The sequence below is a fragment of the Schistocerca americana genome, chromosome 10 (genome assembly GCF_021461395.2).
Source record: "Schistocerca americana isolate TAMUIC-IGC-003095 chromosome 10, iqSchAmer2.1, whole genome shotgun sequence".
Classification (NCBI taxonomy): domain Eukaryota; kingdom Metazoa; phylum Arthropoda; class Insecta; order Orthoptera; family Acrididae; genus Schistocerca; species Schistocerca americana.
In genome coordinates, this window is record NC_060128.1 from 163,497,913 (window position 1) to 163,515,104 (window position 17,192).

The 17,192-nt window shown below is 42.8% G+C and overlaps 1 protein-coding gene across 1 annotated transcript in view; it reads left to right on the forward strand.

The window, feature by feature from the left end:
* The window catches only part of LOC124552498 (chaoptin), a 231,614-nt gene that overhangs the window by 111,182 nt on the left and 103,240 nt on the right, over positions 1-17,192 (forward strand). The window contains exon 6 of the mRNA XM_047126782.1: positions 5,089-5,399. Within this exon, the coding sequence (XP_046982738.1) occupies positions 5,089-5,399 (311 nt within the window). The remainder of the gene's footprint in view (positions 1-5,088; positions 5,400-17,192) is intronic.

A 17,192-nucleotide genomic window follows, 5' to 3' on the forward strand; every position in this document is an offset into this window, starting at 1 on the left:
CGTGTCCCGTGCCGTGCCGGCCTGAACTGCCGCACTGCCGGAACTGCCTTCCATCCAGTCTCCCCATTCACGAGCGCTGTGATTGGCTAGAGCGCTCGCTCCACGTCTTCATGCCAACGCACCCACACAAACATAATGAAACACATTCGAAGTACTGGATTTACATTTACATAACTTGGAATTATATAAATATTCCTACGGCTGGACCATAAACACGCTATAGCACACATTATTAGATATCTAAACAAATTACATGAACGTATATCCAAGGAATAGAACAAAAGGTAGGGCAGTAGCTTAATGTCTCTGTGCTTCCTATAACACAGTGAATATTTAACCAATTTCTTCATGAATAGAATATATCGTATATAAATAAAAACATGGATGAATAAATATATTTATAAGCATGCTGCTACCATTTTTTCGTGTAAACGTGGAGTACTTATGGTCTGACGCGATCAATAGTAATCGGCCACTTTGACCTCCAATAACTCATGTACTATTCAAGTTGTTGTTGTGCTCTTCAGTCCTGAGACTGGTTTGATGCAGCTCTCCATGCTACCCTATCCTGTGCAAGCTTCTTCATCTCCCAGTACTTACTGCAACCTACATCCTTCTGAATCTGCTTAGTGTATTCATCTCTTGGTCTCCCTCTACGATTTTTCTCCTCCATACTGCCCTCCAATGCTAAATTTGTGATCCCTTGATAACTCAGAACATGTCCTACCAACCGATCCCTTCTTCTTGTCAAGTTGTTCCACAAACTCCTCTTCTCCCCAATTCTATTCAATACCTCCTCATTTTTTATGTGATCTACCCATCTAATCTTCAGCATTCTTCTGTAGCACCACATTTCGAAAGCTTCTATTCTCTTTTTGTCCAAACTATTTATCGTCCATGTTTCACTTCCATACATGGCTACACTCCATACAAATATTTTCAGAAACGACTTCCTGACACTTAAATCTGTGCTCGATGTTAACAAATTTCTCTTCTTCAGAAACGCTTTCCTTGCCATTGCCAGTCTACATTTTATATCTTCTCTACTTCGTCCATCATCAGTTATTTTGCTCCCCAAATAGCAAAACTCCTTTACTACATTAAGCATCTCATTTCCTAATCTAATTCCCTATTCGAGTTACATACCTGTAGTTCATACGAATTTAGGTTTACAGTAATAGCTTTCTAAAGACACGGCGATCGACAAAATCGGATGAACCGTTTAGATTTTGGAAATTCGTTGCTGGGTGTTACTTGTATAATTTACCGTGAGATACTAACTAATAAAGATATTGAAAATCTGATTACACAATTAGAATCGTCTTGCAAATAATAGTAATGTATCACCAACTGCGACATAATCGCGTGTACAAACAGTGATCCAATACTGTAAAATGATTTTTTATTCCAGTCTCTGATCACAAATGAATTCTTTAGATGATGACCGGTTTCAGTCTGTAATGACCATCTTCAGATCTAAAATACAGGGTGATTCAAAAAGAATACCACAACTTTAGGAATTTAAAACTCTGCAACGACAAAAGGCAGAGCTAAGCACTATCTGTCGGCGAATTAAGGGAGTTATAAAGTTTCATTTAGTTGTACATTTGTTCGCTTGAGGCGCTGTTGACTAGGCGTCAGCGTCAGTTGATGCTAAGATGGCGACCGCTCAACAGAAAGCTTTTTGTGTTATTGAGTACGGCAGAAGTGAATCGACAACAGTTGTTCAGCGTGCATTTCGAACGAAGTATGGTGTTAAACCTCCTGATAGGTGGTGTATTAAACGTTGGTATAAACAGTTTACAGAGAACGTCAACTACCCGAGGCGATGGATCGGCCGCCCGTGACAGAGCACTTCATCACTGGCCTCCAAGAAGCCCTGATCTTACCCCCTGCGATTTTTTCTTATGGGGGTATGTTAAGGATATGGTGTTTCGGCCACCTCTCCCAGCCACCATTGATGATTTGAAACGAGAAATAACAGCAGCTATCCAAACTGTTACGCCTGATATGCTACAGAGAGTGTGGAACGAGTTGGAGTATCGGGTTGATGTTGCTCGTGTGTCTGGAGGGGGCCATATTGAACATCTCTGAGCCGGCCGAAGCGGCCGTGCGGTTAAAGGCGCTGCAGTCTGGAAACGCAAGACCGCTACGGTCGCAGGTTCGAATCCTGCCTCGGGCATGGATGTTTGTGATGTCCTTAGTTTAGTTAGGTTTAACTAGTTCTAAGTTATAGGGGACTAATGACCTCAGCAGTTGAGTCCCATAGTGCTCAGAGCCATTTTTTTTTTTTTTTTGAACATCTCTGAACTTGTTTTTGAGTGAAAAAAAACCTTTTTAAATACTCTTTGTAATGATGTATAACAGAAGGTTATATTATGTTTCTTTCATTAAATACACATTTTTAAGGTTGTGGTATTCTTTTTGAATCACCCTGTATATAAATATATACATCTAGTGAGCAGTGTGTCTTTTAACTTAAAACAACAATACGTGTCACAATATACTGTCAGACACCAGGGAAATGTCCAGATAAAATACGGTATAACGTACCTTTTTTACACCACGTCCTAAAGTGATACGGCCATAATGGCATCGTTAAAACATATAAATATAATCAGATTTCTCTTTGAGGTATCATGATTCATCTGGCTACTGTTAATTTCTATAGGAAGTGTGAAATGTCTGCCATTAAGGTTCCACAAAGTCCCTCCCGGAGCGCAGCGTCACGAAGGAATTCCGAGCCTCGGTTGACCACGTGGTTCGGTCGCTGTGCGGCATCACGCGATTGCTAACGAGCTGCGCCTTGCCAAACGGCCCGAGCGGTGGCCGCCAACTCTGAACTTAGAATATTTTCAGGGCGCCACAACACACTTACTGTGAAAAGCAGTCGTAATTTGTTTCCCCTGACTCGATAAGAAAACAATCGTGTAGTAACCTTCAAGAGACACGGGTAGATAAATGAACAGATATATAAGTAAGTAAATAAAGTAGATACAATAATCGGGTGTAGGACACGTAGCGTCAAAGTGGGAGTCCGCGGCAGTAGCCACTGCGCCGGCAGTTGGACTGAGCACGCCGCGCGCTTAGAGGCATCCAAAGTGCGGTGGAAACTTTGATCATCATCTTCACAGAAACGGTCGCATACCTACGGGTAAGCCGGGGCACGTGTTCACTCATTTTGACTCCTCTTTTACTGTGCAAAGAGTCTGAGATACCGGGTTGTGGCACTTGCCGTGTTCCCGTCGTGAGTGACTGGTACAGCACCTAATTCTCAACATCCTTGTATATCTTCTTCTTCTTCTTGCGTTACGGCCTCTGTAGGACCACGGGTAGCCCCTTCGTGGACTGCATTTTCCTCTTCTTCTCCCAGAACCTCTTCATTCTTTCTCTTCTCCTTTCCCGCTCTTCTTCCGAGACCTTCAGTTTCCGTTTCTCCTGGCGGTTCCACTGGTGACATTCTAATCTTTCCCTGTATTCTTCTCTGTCATTGATCTCCGGCATATTTGTCGGTGTATATGTGGTGTCACCGCCAGACACCACACTTGCTATGTGGTAGCTTAAATCGGCCGCGGTCCATTTAGTACATGTCGGACCCGCGTGTCGCCACTGTGTGATCGCAGACCGAGCGCCACCACAAGGCAGGTCTCGAGAGACGGACTAGCACTCGCCCCAGTTGTACGGACGACTTTGCTAGCGACTACACTGACGAAGCCCTTCTCTCATTTGCCGAGAGACAGTTAGAATAGCCTTCAGCTAAGTCCATGGCTACGACCTAGCAAGGCGCCATTAGCCTTACATACTTTGATAGTTATCGTATGAAATGTCTCATCAAGAATGCTGTAATTCACATCAAAGAATAAAAGATAAGTATTCGAGGAGCTGCATACTTTTCTTATGAGAATTCACTACTTATCCTGTTCCAGAATTCACGCCCGTCTGCGTTAGATTTCGGCCTCCTCTCTCTACAAGGTGTTGGCACATTTACCAACACATCAGTATATTTGTTCCTCCAATTTTCCGTTGCTTCGACCTTGATCCCCAATTCCAACCAGTCCTTCCGAAGTTCAACAACCCACTTGGTTTCTGTCTTTCCCCTTGTCATCCCTGTTGTTTCCAACACTCTCTTCGTCATTCTGTGCATACTCATCCTAACTACATGCCCAGCAAACCTTGCCCTTTTGAGTCTGATTTCCCCGGATATTGTTCTCATGCACAATTCATCCCTAAGTCTTCGAATCCACCTCTCTCCACCTCTTTTGGAACCCAGTATTTTTCTCAGTATTTTCCTCTCTTCTTTCTCTAGTTTCTCTGCCCCATTTCGTCCTAGTGTTATCGTCTCAGCAGCATGTAATACTGCATTCCTCACTGTTGTCTTGTAGTGGCTTATCTTTGCCTCTGTGGATATATTCTTTTTATTGTTTATCTCTCTCGTCATGCAGAAGGCTGACCTCATCTTCTGTATCCTCTCTGTTATTCCCTCCTTGCTCCTGTTCCTTCCTGTTATAAATTCTTCCAGGTATTTAAATTTGTCCACCATTTGCACAGTGCCTTCCGGTGTTTCTCAGTTTGCAGTGATGTTTAATGTCTTTGTCTTGTTACAGGCGATCGTCAGTCCCACCTTTCTGGCTACCTTACATAAGTTGTCGGGTTGTGTCTTTGCGTCTTCTTTCGTCTCACTTACTATTGCTATGTGATCTGCAAAGGCTAGACAGTGCACTTGAGCCCCGTTGTCCTTTTTGTCTCCCACATGGGTCTTTGGTATTCCCATTTCCACGTTTATTGCTCTCCACTGCCTGATCACTTGGTCCAGTGCTATATTGAACAACAATGGTGACAATCCATCTCCCTGTTTAACACCGGTCTTTATCTCAGACATCTGGATTCTCTTCTTTTCCGGATGTCCCACTGTCACGGTCCACCACCATAAAATGCATCCACAGAAATATTTTCTCAATGTGAGGTCGACGTTTGGTACACGTTTTGACCTCGCGCTACATTCAGGTGGTCGTACGCTCCAACATTGAAAGGGTCGAGCCACTGGGACAGAAACGTCCCCGTACTGAGTGGGTGAATGTTTGCCCGCAGGGTGACGCGTTCCGCGATGCCAAGATCCGCGAGCTGTCCCTGCGGGACTGCGGCCTCAGCGAGCTGTCGGCGCGCGCCTTCTCCGGGCTGGAGGCGACGCTCCAGGCGCTGGACCTGTCCGCCAACAACCTGACCGAGCTACCGCAGCAGTTGTTCCACGAGTTCGACTTCCTGCGCACGCTTTCCCTGCGCGACAACAGCATCTCGCAGGTGCGGCCCGCCGAGACGCTGACCGGCTTCCAGTACTCGCTCTACCGGCTGGACCTCACCGGCAGGGACATGGGCATCACCGCCATACAGGACCTCAGGAGGTGAGCCCCGCAGCCCCCTCTCGCGCGCCGTTCAGTACGTAAGGAGCTCGAGGCAGAAGCACAGAGAACCACAGCACTCCCTCTACTGACTGTGTAACACTACTGTCCGCTACTGCTATACCATAACCTTAAAGTTGAAGGCAGGTCGTAAAATAAAACTATCTTGTTAAATCATACAATGAAGGCTTTCATGACCGGATGGTACTGTTATTGATAATTCTTCCGTGTTATATGGCCGTGGTCCATGGAATTCTTCTATTCCTAACGTTTCGTCCAATACTACGTTGGACATCCTCAGAGGTATGGCTGGTTCTGCTGGTTCCGCGTCGGAGAGCGGTCTAAATACCGAGGAAAATGGGCGTGGTCTAGCTTGCAATAGTAGCAGAGAGAAAACTGGTCAAAGATAAAATGTAACTATCGATAATAGTCCGTCAGACCAGACTATTTCGTTTCTCGATGTGTTAGTCATTAGACAGACCGATGGCATTCTAAAACATAAAGTGTTTCGGAAGAGCACACATACTGATAGATACTTACATAAGAACTCCAATCATCACCCACAACAAAAAAGAGGTGTAATCAAAAGTTTAGTGGAGAGGGCAAAACGGATTTGTACGCCAGAACATCTGGATACGGAACTGAATCATCTGAAACAGGCCTTCGAAAAGAATGGGTACTCAAACAAAGAAATTAATAGAGTTTTAAGACCTAATTACAGCAGGCCAAAGGACAAGGATGGTACACAGCAATGGAAGAACACGGTGTCTTTACCTTTCGTTAGTAACGTTACAGATCGCATCGGCAAAATTTTGCTGAAACATAAAGTGAAACCGGTATTCAGACCTACCAGAAAAATAGGACAAGTACTTCGTTCTGTTAAAGATAGAAGGCCACCATTATCATTTAGGGGTGTGTATAAAATTCCGTATACTTGTGGCAAGGTCTGTATTGGTACTACCGAAAGAAGTATGAATACGAGGGTAAAGGAGCATAAAAGTCTTTGCCGACTGGGAAAAACAGATAAATCGGCTGTTGCGGAATATGCACTTCAGTCAAGTGACCATGTAGTAAAGTTTTCTGAAACTACAGTTTTAAGTGCTACCACGAACTATTATCCACGACTGTATAATGAGGCTATTGAAATTTATAAACATGAAGATAATTTTAACAGAAAAGAAGAGGCCTTGAAATTAAGCGAGATGTGGACAGTGGCGTTACAGAATCGATAAGTGATTTTTATCTATGACGGACTATTATCGATAGTTACATTTTATCTTTGACTAGTTTTCTCTCTGCTACTATGTGCAAGCTAGACCACGCCCATTTTCCTCGGTATTTAGGCCGCTCTCCGACGCCCGAGTCGTCAGTCGGCAGGACTCAGTAGGACCAGCCATACCTCTGAGGATGTCCAACGTAGTATTGGACGAAACGTTAGGAATAGAAGAATTCCATGGACCACGGCCATATAACCTGGAACTATCTTGTTAAAGCAATTATGGTATAACGCAACAGAGCAGTGTTACCCTCGAATTTTGTTATGTTGATCGTGTTGTACCTAACGGAGGTGGCTTATCGGAAGTGAAAGTCACAATTACGTAAATATTCAAACAGTAACAAACAATAATTTACTTATCCACACTGTTTAAAGAATAAAAAAAACGGTCGCCAGCATAATTAGGCATGAGAATAATTAACATTCTTGTTTAAGAAAGTACGTATGAGTAACTTGAACGGACAAACACAACCTATATTTTGCCACACGCGAGTGAAATGAACTCTGACACCTGCATATGTTAACGTTAAGTCTGGAGTTGACAGAGTAGAACAAACTATTTGCATAAATATAACAGATAAGAATACACACTATTACTTTCAGGGCTTATTCAAACTGAATAGTCTTTATAACATTACTATTAATATCCACTGCACAATTACAAATTGGACATAGGTTCAGTATTAGTTTTCAAACATTTTCCTAGCTGACATAAAATTGTAAATGTAGTTCACCGCAAAATTATGATCTGGTCACAGGTTAAGTCTTTCTCAGCTAAATACTTTTCTATTTAGAATGAAAGTTAAATGGAATTCACTAACAGATTACTTCTCACTGTCTTTTGAATAAAGAAGTTACTGTTTTCATAGATAGTTGTCTTTCTATTAATCGTTATGTAGCATGAGCACAATAGGCAAACTATGGATCCTGTTACAACATTCATATGCACTTTTAATACACAAGAGGAACCCAATATTGTACACAATTTGACTTGAATATCAAGAGTAATTGAAATTTGCTATAATTAAGTAACTTTGTGCATTTGAACTACTTTCAGTGGAGGGGGGCCCTTAATCTTGACCACTGTAGCAGAGCATACTAAACACACTTTCAGTACACTAAAGAAACAAGCCGTTAAAAAGTATGAACATGTAACCTTCAACAGTATTAGTTCTCATCTCTTACAGCAGTAGAACACAACTTGACATGTCTGTAAGAAACTGACTCACCCTTTGCGATTTACAACAGGCAGCAATGTGATCATTTACTAAGCAAAACTTTATAAGCCTCAGTTTTAAGAACTTTTAATTTTGAAGTTGGCAACAGCATATTAATAAGCAGTTTTAATAGAAACATTATTTTCAGCGAGCATCATGTACTTAGGCTCACTCTCTTGCCACATGAACTTTAATTTCAATAAAGGACACTCGGTAAGCACTTTAGCGTGGGAGGGACCCTAAGTGGACATGTGACTGAGGATAAATCACGGTAGGTACAAGAGTTCAGTTAAAAATTACATCGTATTTGAGTACACTAAACATCCAATGAGCTGATCCTTCACTGTACATTACTACAGTGTTCCATTACAGTGATTGCGCAATGTGGTGGCGATTGCGCGTTGGTAGGTGGATCTGCAGGTAGAATTGCCGGACTCTGTCATTTCTTGGTGGCGATGATAGACATTAATTCCAGAATAGCTCCAGCTCTTTATCCATCCATCCGAGACATTGGAAAGCGCCAAGAAGAGCCTCTCTCAGAAACAACACAATACACAACTTTTACATGAGCAGTTGACAGTTTGGTAGCTCGTCCCCGACTGACTGTTGGTTCCAACTTTTATACCTAGGCCATCCACAATTTGCGCACGCTACACAGTTCCATTCCCGAGGGGAACCACAACACCTTTTACATATGAAATAACCAAGAACCCTAAGTGAAGGTCAGCAGTTTACATAACAGCAAACAAACATTTTAAATAAAACAGAACATTTGCATTTATTGGTAGTTCTACACAAAATTATTTAAATAATATTATTTAATTTTAAAGATAACCAAAGAGATTATATGAGGAAGACAAAAGATCATTACAGAGATTATACTTCATTACAGTATCCAATTAATCGTACACTAATTACAGAAGTTCAACGATAGGATGTTGAACAAAATAGAAAGCTAAATGAATCAACAATATGTATGTAATGTCTAAGCTATGGTGTTACAACTGGACCTAATCAGCAGCAGGACCTCAGAAGGTGGCCCTGTACTCTCTTGTTGCAAATTCTCTGGTCAGTGCGTAACCAGGTCGAGGCAAAAGTACAGAGCATCCCGGTAAGAAAGCGTCTTCCAGTACACCCTCTTCCAACTGGACCTAATCGGCAGAGACATGGGTATGACTGCCGTTCAGTGCTTCAGGACTTCAGCCACATAGTCACTAGTCGGAATTTCTCTCAGGCCAATGACTAAGGAATTCAAGGTCCGCACAGAGGAACCGAATGTCGCCCGCCATAGAGACCGACGTTCAGGAGTGATGGTCTGGGGTGCCATTTCTTTTCATAGCAGGACACCTTCGGTTGTCATCTCACCACCCTTACAGCGCGGCGTTACGTCGACGATATTCTACGCGCCATTCTCTCGCTCATCATGGCAACCCATTCTGGGTTTACATTTCGGTAGGATAATGTTCGCCCGAGAGTTTCTACTCCCCGTCTTCGTCTTTACCAAACCCCGCCTCGGCCGGCAAGGTGCCGGGTCTCCCCACAAATGAGAACATTTCGAGCATTATGGGCAGTGCCCTACAACCAGCTCGGCGTTTTGAACATCTAACACCCCAATTGGACAGGATTTGGTACGATGTCCCTCAGCGATACATCAAACAACTCTATCGATCAGTGCCAAGTTGAATAACGGCTTGCATAAGGGCCAGAGACGGACCAACACATTATGGATTTGCTCACTTTTTGAAGTTCTTTCTCTTGAATAAATCATTCAGTTTGTCTGAAATTTTAATCGTTTGTTTGTCTGTACATGTCTATCACATATACCGATGTTCGTCCCATTCGGGCAGTTCCTTCGTTGTCTATTGTATTTTTTTTATCTTAGAGTACATTTTATAATGAAAAAGTGCTTACAGTATATGTGGAATGTTTCCAAATGATGAATGACAAAATGGTTCAAATGGCTCTGAGCACTATGGGACTTAACTACTGAGGTCATCAGTCCCCTAGAACTTAGAACTACTTAAGCCTAACTAACCTAAGGACATCACACACATCCATGCCCGAGGCAGGATTCGAACCTGCGACCGTAGCGGTCACGCGGTTCCAAACTGACGCGCTTAGAACCGCACGGCCACATCGGCCGGCTGATGAATGACACTCATGTTCATAATTTAAGGAATAATGATGATAGATGGTGGAAGAAACGCTCTGGTGGGCGGTTTGCGGGTTTAAATCACCTTGGGGTATGACCATGCGTTGTATCTGACCTGCGGTCGTCGCACGGTGGCGCTGGCAGCAGTCCACATAAGCAGAGGTGTGTTGGTGCATGTCAGAGTACGGTGCAGCGAGTAAGTGTGCAGACGTTTTCAGACGTGCTAATGGGTACTGTGTGTTGAAAATGGCTCAAAGAACACATATTGATGACGTTATGAGAGGTAGAATACTGGGGCGACTGGAGACTGGTCAAACACAATAGGTCGTAGCACGGGCCCTCCGTGTGCCACAAAGTGTGATCTCACGATTATGGAAACGATTCCAGCACACAGTAAACGTGTCCAGGCGCCACAGTACGGGACGTACACAGTATACAACACCACAAGAAGACCGATATCTCACCATCAGTGCCCGCAGACGGCCACGGAGTACTGCAGGAAGCCTTGCTCGGGACCTTACCGCAGCTACTGGAACAGTTGTCTCCACACAGTCTACAGACGACTGAACAGACATGGTTTATTCGCCCGGAGACCTGAAAGGTGCATTCCTTTGACCCCTGGTCACAGGAGAGCCCGTAAAGCCTGCTGTCAAGAACACAGTACATGGTCATTGGAACAGTGGACCCAGGTTATGTTCACAGACGAGTCCAGGTATAGTTTGAACAAAAGTGATTCTCGCCGGGTTTTCATCTAGCGTGAACCAGGAACCACATACCATCCCCTTAATGACCTTGAAAGGGACCTGTATGGAGGTCATGGTTTGATGGTGTGGGATGGGATTGTGATTGGAGGACATACACCCCTGCATGTCTTTGACAGAAGAACTGTAACAGGTCCGATATATCGGTACGTCATTTTGCACCAGTATGTCCGCCTTTTCAGGGGTGCAGTGGGTCCCACCTTCCTCCTGATAGATGATAACGCATGGCCCCACCGAGCTGACATCGTGGAGGAGTACCTTGAAACAGAAGATATCAGGCGAATGGAGTGGTCTGCTTGTTCTTCAGACCTAAATCCCATCGAGAACGGCAGGGATGCTCCCTGTCGACGTATCGCTGCACGTCTGCAAACCCCTACGACATTTCAGGAGCTCCGACAGGCACTGGTGCAAGAATGGGAGGTTATACCCCAGCAGCTGCTCGACCACCTGATCCAGAGTATGCCAACCCGTTATGCGGCCTGTGTACGTGTGCATGGTGATCATATCCCATATTGACGTCGGGGTACATGCGCAGGAAACAGTGGCGTTTAGTAGAACATGTGTTTCGGGACGGTTTTCTCAACTTGTCACCAATTCCGTGGAATTACAGATCTGTGTCGCGTGTGTTCCCTATGTGCCTATGCTATTAGCGCCAGTTTTGTGTAGTGCCACGTTGTGTGGCACGACATTCTGCAATTATCCTTAATTTATGAGCGTGAGTATAGATATTTGTTGCGAGTACCTTTTCGTTTTGGTGTAAAATACTTTTGCCAGCTGATTCAAATCCGAAAAACAAAAAGTAACAACTAAATATCACTTTATATTACTGGACATGACTTAAGATTCCTTGTTAAATAGGTGTGAGGCAGCTAAGTGCATAAATTAAATAAAATAAACAAAATTAATGTGGAGAATGCAAAAAGGCGATTCTTGTAAATGTGCAGAAGGAACATTGACTGGTTCTCAGTGACGGGATCTACCATGTAGCTAATGTACACTATCTCGTCGAAAGTGTGCAGACTCTTATTAGTGGACAATAACACGGGGTGTGCACGGGCTTCACTCTTATGGCGGCTTCAACGCTTCTGGGGACACTTTCAGTAAGGCGTCTGAATGTCTGTTGAGCGATGGCAGTCCATTCTTTTTCAAGAGTCTAAACCAGAAAAGGGAATGATGTTGATCGCTGGGCTCCAGATTGAAGTCGACGTCGTAACGCACCACAAAGGTGTTCCATGGTGTCTAGCTCGCGACTCTGCGCTCGTCAGTCGATTTCAGAGGCGTTATTGTCGACACACCATTGTGTCAAAGATGCTGCTTTATGACAGGGCGCGTTGTCGTGCTGATACAATTATCGTTTCCCACCTGTTCCTCTACTATGTGCCCTACACAATGCTATAAACTCTGGAATTGTATACTTGCTGAAAGCAAGGGGAAACCACAGCCGTATTTTTTCCCGAGGGTATTCAGCTTTATTGTATGGTTAAATGATGATGGCATCATCTTGGATAAAATATTTCAGAGGTAAAATAGTCCCCCATTCCGATCTCCGTGCTGGGACTACTCAGGAGGACGATGTCATCAGAAGAAACAAAACTGATGTTCTACGGAGCGGAGCGTGGAATGTCAGATCCCGTAATCGGGCAGGTACATTAAAAATTCAGAAAGGGAAATGAATAGGTTAAAGTTAAATATAGTGGGAATTGGTGAAGTTAGGTGGCAGGAGGAAGAAGACTTCCAATCAAATTACGGTAATACAGTATTGGGTTTAATAATGAATAAAAAAGTAGGAACGCGGAAAAGCTACTACGAATAGCATAGTGAATGCATTATTGTAGCCAAGATAGACACGAAGCCCACGCCTACCACCGTAGTACACGTTTATATGCCAACTAGGTACGCAGACGATGAAGAGATTGAAGAAATGTATGATGCGATAAAAGAAATTATTCAGATAGTTAACGGAGACGACAATTTAATAGTCATGTGGGACTGGAACTCGATTGTAGGAAAAGGATGAGAAGTACTAGACGAATAGGGACTTGCGTAAGGAAGGAAAGAGGAAGCTGCCTGGTAAAATTTTGCACGAGCCCACAACTTAATCATAGCTAACACTTGGTTTAAGAATCATGAAAGAAGGTTGTATTCTTGGAAGAGGCCTGGAGACACTGGAAGGTTTGAGGTAGATTATACAATAATAACACAGAGATTTAAGAAACAGGTTTAAGTTGTAAGGCATTTCAAGGAGGAGATGTGGACTCTGACCAGAACCTATTGGTTATGAATTGTAGATCAAAACTGAAGAAACTGCGAAAAATGAAAAATTTAAAAGGTGATGGGACCTGGGTGAACCAAAAGAATCAGAGGTTGTGGAGAGTTTCAGAGAGAGCATTAGGGAACGGTTGACAAGAACAGGGAAAGAAATGTAGTAGAAGAAGAATGGGTAGCTTTGAGAGATGAAATAGTGGAGGCAGCAGAGGATCAAGTAGGTAAAAAGATGAGGGCTACTAGAAATCACCTGTGGGTCAGAAGAGATATTGAATTTAATTGATGAAAGGAGAAAATATAAAAACGCAGTAAATGAAGGAGGCGAAAAGGAATACAAACGTCTCAAAAATGAGATCGACAGGAAGAGCAAAATGACTAAGCAGGGATGGCTAGCGGACAAATGTAAGGATATAGAAGCATATGTCAGTAGGGGTAAGAGAGATACTGCCTACACGAAATTAAAGAGACTTTTTGAGGAAAGAGAGCCACCTGTACGAGTATCAAGGGTTCAGATGGAAAATCAGTCCTAAGCAAAGAAGGGAAAGCAGAAAGCTTATATAGGGTCTATACAAGGACAATATAGAAATGGAATAGGATGTAGATGAGGATGAAATGGGAGATATGATACTGCATCAAGAATTTGACAGAGCACTGAAAGACCTAATTCGAAACAAGGCCCCGGTAGTGGGCAAAATTCCATTAGAACTACTGATAGCCTTGGGAGAGCCAACCATGACAAAACTTTTGCATCTGGTGAGCAAGACGTATGACACAGGCGAAATACCCTCAGACTTCAAGAAGAATATAATAATACCAATCGCAAAGATAGCAGAGGTTGATAGGTGTCAAAATTACCGAAATATCAGGTTAATAAGTCACGCATGCAAAATGCTAACACGAACTCTTTACAGACGAATGGAGAAACTGGTAGTAGCCGATCTCGAGGAAGATCACTTTGGATTCCGTAGAAATGGTGGAACGCGTGAGGAAATACTGACCATACGACTTATCTTACAAAATAGATTAAGGAAAGGAAAACCTACTTTTCTAGCATTTGTAGACTTAGAGAAACTTTTGACAATGTTGACTGTAATATTCTCTCAAATTCTGAAGATGGCAGGGGTAAAATACAGGGAGCGAAAGGCTATTTACAATTTGTACAGAAACCAGATGGCAGTTATAAGAGTCGAGGGGTAGGAAAGGGAAGCAGTGGTTGTGAAGGGAGTGAGACAGGGTTGTAGTCTATCTCCGATGTTATTCAGTCTGTATATCGAGCAAGCAGAAAAGGAAACAAAAGAAAAATTTGGAGAAGGAATTAAAGTCTATGGAGAAGAAATAAAAACTTTGCGGTTCGCCGACGAAATTGTATTTCTGTCAGAGACAGCAAGGGTCCTGGAACAGCAGCTGAACGGAACGGACAGTGTCTTGAAAGATGGATATAAGATGAACATCAACGAGGCTAAAACGAGGATAATGGAATGTAGTCTAATTAAATCACTGATAGTGAGGTAATTAGGTTAGAAAATGAGCCATTTAAAGTCGTAAATGGGTTTTTCTATTTGGGAAGCAAAATAACAGATGATGGTCGGATAGGATATAAAATGTAGACTGGCAATGGCAAGGAAAGCGAAGTTTAACATCGATTATAGATATAAGGTCAGAAAGTCTTTTCTGAAAGTACTTTCATGGAATGTAGCAATGTATGGAAGTGAAACATGCTCGATAAATAGTGTAGACAAGAAGAGAATAGAAGCTTTCGAATTGTGGTGCTACAGAAGAAAGGTGAAGATTAGATGGGTAGATCACGTAACTAATGAGGAGGTCCTGAATAGAATTCGAGAGAAGAGGAATTTGTGGCACAACTTGAGTAGAAGAAGGGATCAGTTGATAGGACACGTTCTGAGGCATCAAGGAATCACCAGTATCGGAGGGAAGCGTGGAGGGTAAAAATCGTGGAGGGAGACCAAGAGATGAATACACTAAGCAGATTCAGAAGGGTGTAGGTTGCAGTAGCTTTCGGAGATGAAGAGACTATCACAGGATAGTGTAGCATGGACAAGTGCATCAAACCAGTCTTTGGACTGAAGACCACAACAAAAACAATGCTGTAAATTATATTCACACCCTTCTTCATTTAGCGACTTTTTAAGCGCTGTCACGGAACCACACCCTAACCGCAAAAACAGCCCCATTTCGTAACACCAACTTCTCTGTACTTCATTGTGACACCACACAGTGGTAGGTAATGTTCTCCAGGCACTCGCGAACGCAAACCCTTCCGTCGGATGCCACAGGGAGAGCGTGAATCATGACTCGAAACCCCTCGTTTTGCACTCGTACACTGTCCAGCTACGTCGCTCTCACACCACCTCAAGCATTTTTTTCATATGAGGAGCTCCTCGACCATTGGACACCGTTCTTTTTAACTATGTATGTACAGTCAGTTTGCTAGAGGGATCGCTGGTGGCACCTGCGAACTCACGAGTGACTTCTTCCGCTAATTTCATACGAGTTATTAGAACCACCCTTGACAAAGTTCGAGGGTCTGTATCTATTAGTACATGTCTGCTACTGATTTAGATGTTTCCTTACTTTTCCACTTCACAGTGATAAAAAAAAAAAAATTTGCCTATCCCCCTCCCCCTACCCCTTCGATCTCCACCTGTTAAGAGTATGTATAAAATTAAGTCTTGCCCGCATCTCGTGGTCGTGCGGTAGCGTTCTCGCTTCTCACGCCCGGGTTCCCGGGTTCGATTCCCGGCGGGGTCATGGATTTTCTCTGCCTCGTGATGGCTGGGTGTTGTGTGCTGTCCTTAGGTTAGTTAGGTTTAAGTAGTTCTAAGTTCTAGGGAACTTATGACCACAGCAGTTGAGTCCCATAGTGCTCAGAGCCATTTGAACCATTTTTGAAAATTAAGTCATTTATGTCATGTTTAAGCTGTAGGTGTACTAGACTGTTTATCCCCTAGTGTTCAGAAAGGTCTCCTTTCCCCTCACCACAACAACCACCCCCCCGCCACCAGGATCTTCCATTGAGTATGTGCAACTAATAGGGTAATGGGGTTGTTAGCTTTATATTCACTTTTTTCATCAAAAAATATTTCTACTGTTGAGAAAAGTCCCCCCCCCCTCCCCCCGCAACCTCCCGTTCCCATATCGTCATATCTTCCATTGCGTATGTGGAATTAAAAGTGTAATAAAATTTTAATCTCTATGTTCAAGAAGAATCCATGTTACTGTTTTATTATATTTTGGTACAGGATACGGTGCGAGGTTGGCTTTCTTTTTATTCACACTGTAAGTTAAATTTTACGATGCACCATATTGTAAGCTGATGTTTACATGCTAGTATACGCTATTTTGGATTAATCTATCTGTTTATAATAACATCCTAGCCCAGCAATATGTCTTAGCTGACTTATTTTTTGGCAATTACGATGTTTCTGTAACATAAAAAATTTCGCCAGTGTGGCTTTACCTGGTGTATTGATGTCATTAAATGGTTTTCTATGGCTTAAGGTAATTTATTTTCGGCAGTTACGAAGTATTTTAAATTACAAAGGTCCCTAGTGTGTCGCTTCGTGATATATAGCGTTTGTATATACGGAATTTCACGGTCTAGTGCACTAATGTAGTGTGTTTACTTGGAACCAAAGATTATAATGCACCTGCTAGTAAATCGATAGTACGATTGCTAGCATATGCAATAATTGTAACTGTGACATTGCATTGTCTTTGTCTGTGTCCTTGAATTTTTGGCCTCGTTACAACTATCAGTGTGTTACTAGTTGTCGATGTGGACTTCCTCCTCGATTATCGAACACAGTTATTACTGTGACAATTTTTTTTACTTAGTATGATGGGCTTAAAAGAGCAAAATACTTATGTTCAAATTATGGTTTAACTTTCCTGCCGTTTATGCCAGCAAGTGAAATACTATTTAATCTCATATTTCCCTCTAAACTATGCAATCTCTAATGCTTTGATTTATTCGTTTTAGGCTAAGCTTGATGGTAGTCACTGACCGAAACTAATAGCGAATTGTGGAAAATAAATCACAGCCGAAGGTTTCACGATGAATTTTAACAATTACTAGGCGACTGAATATCCACACCTGCAAACATC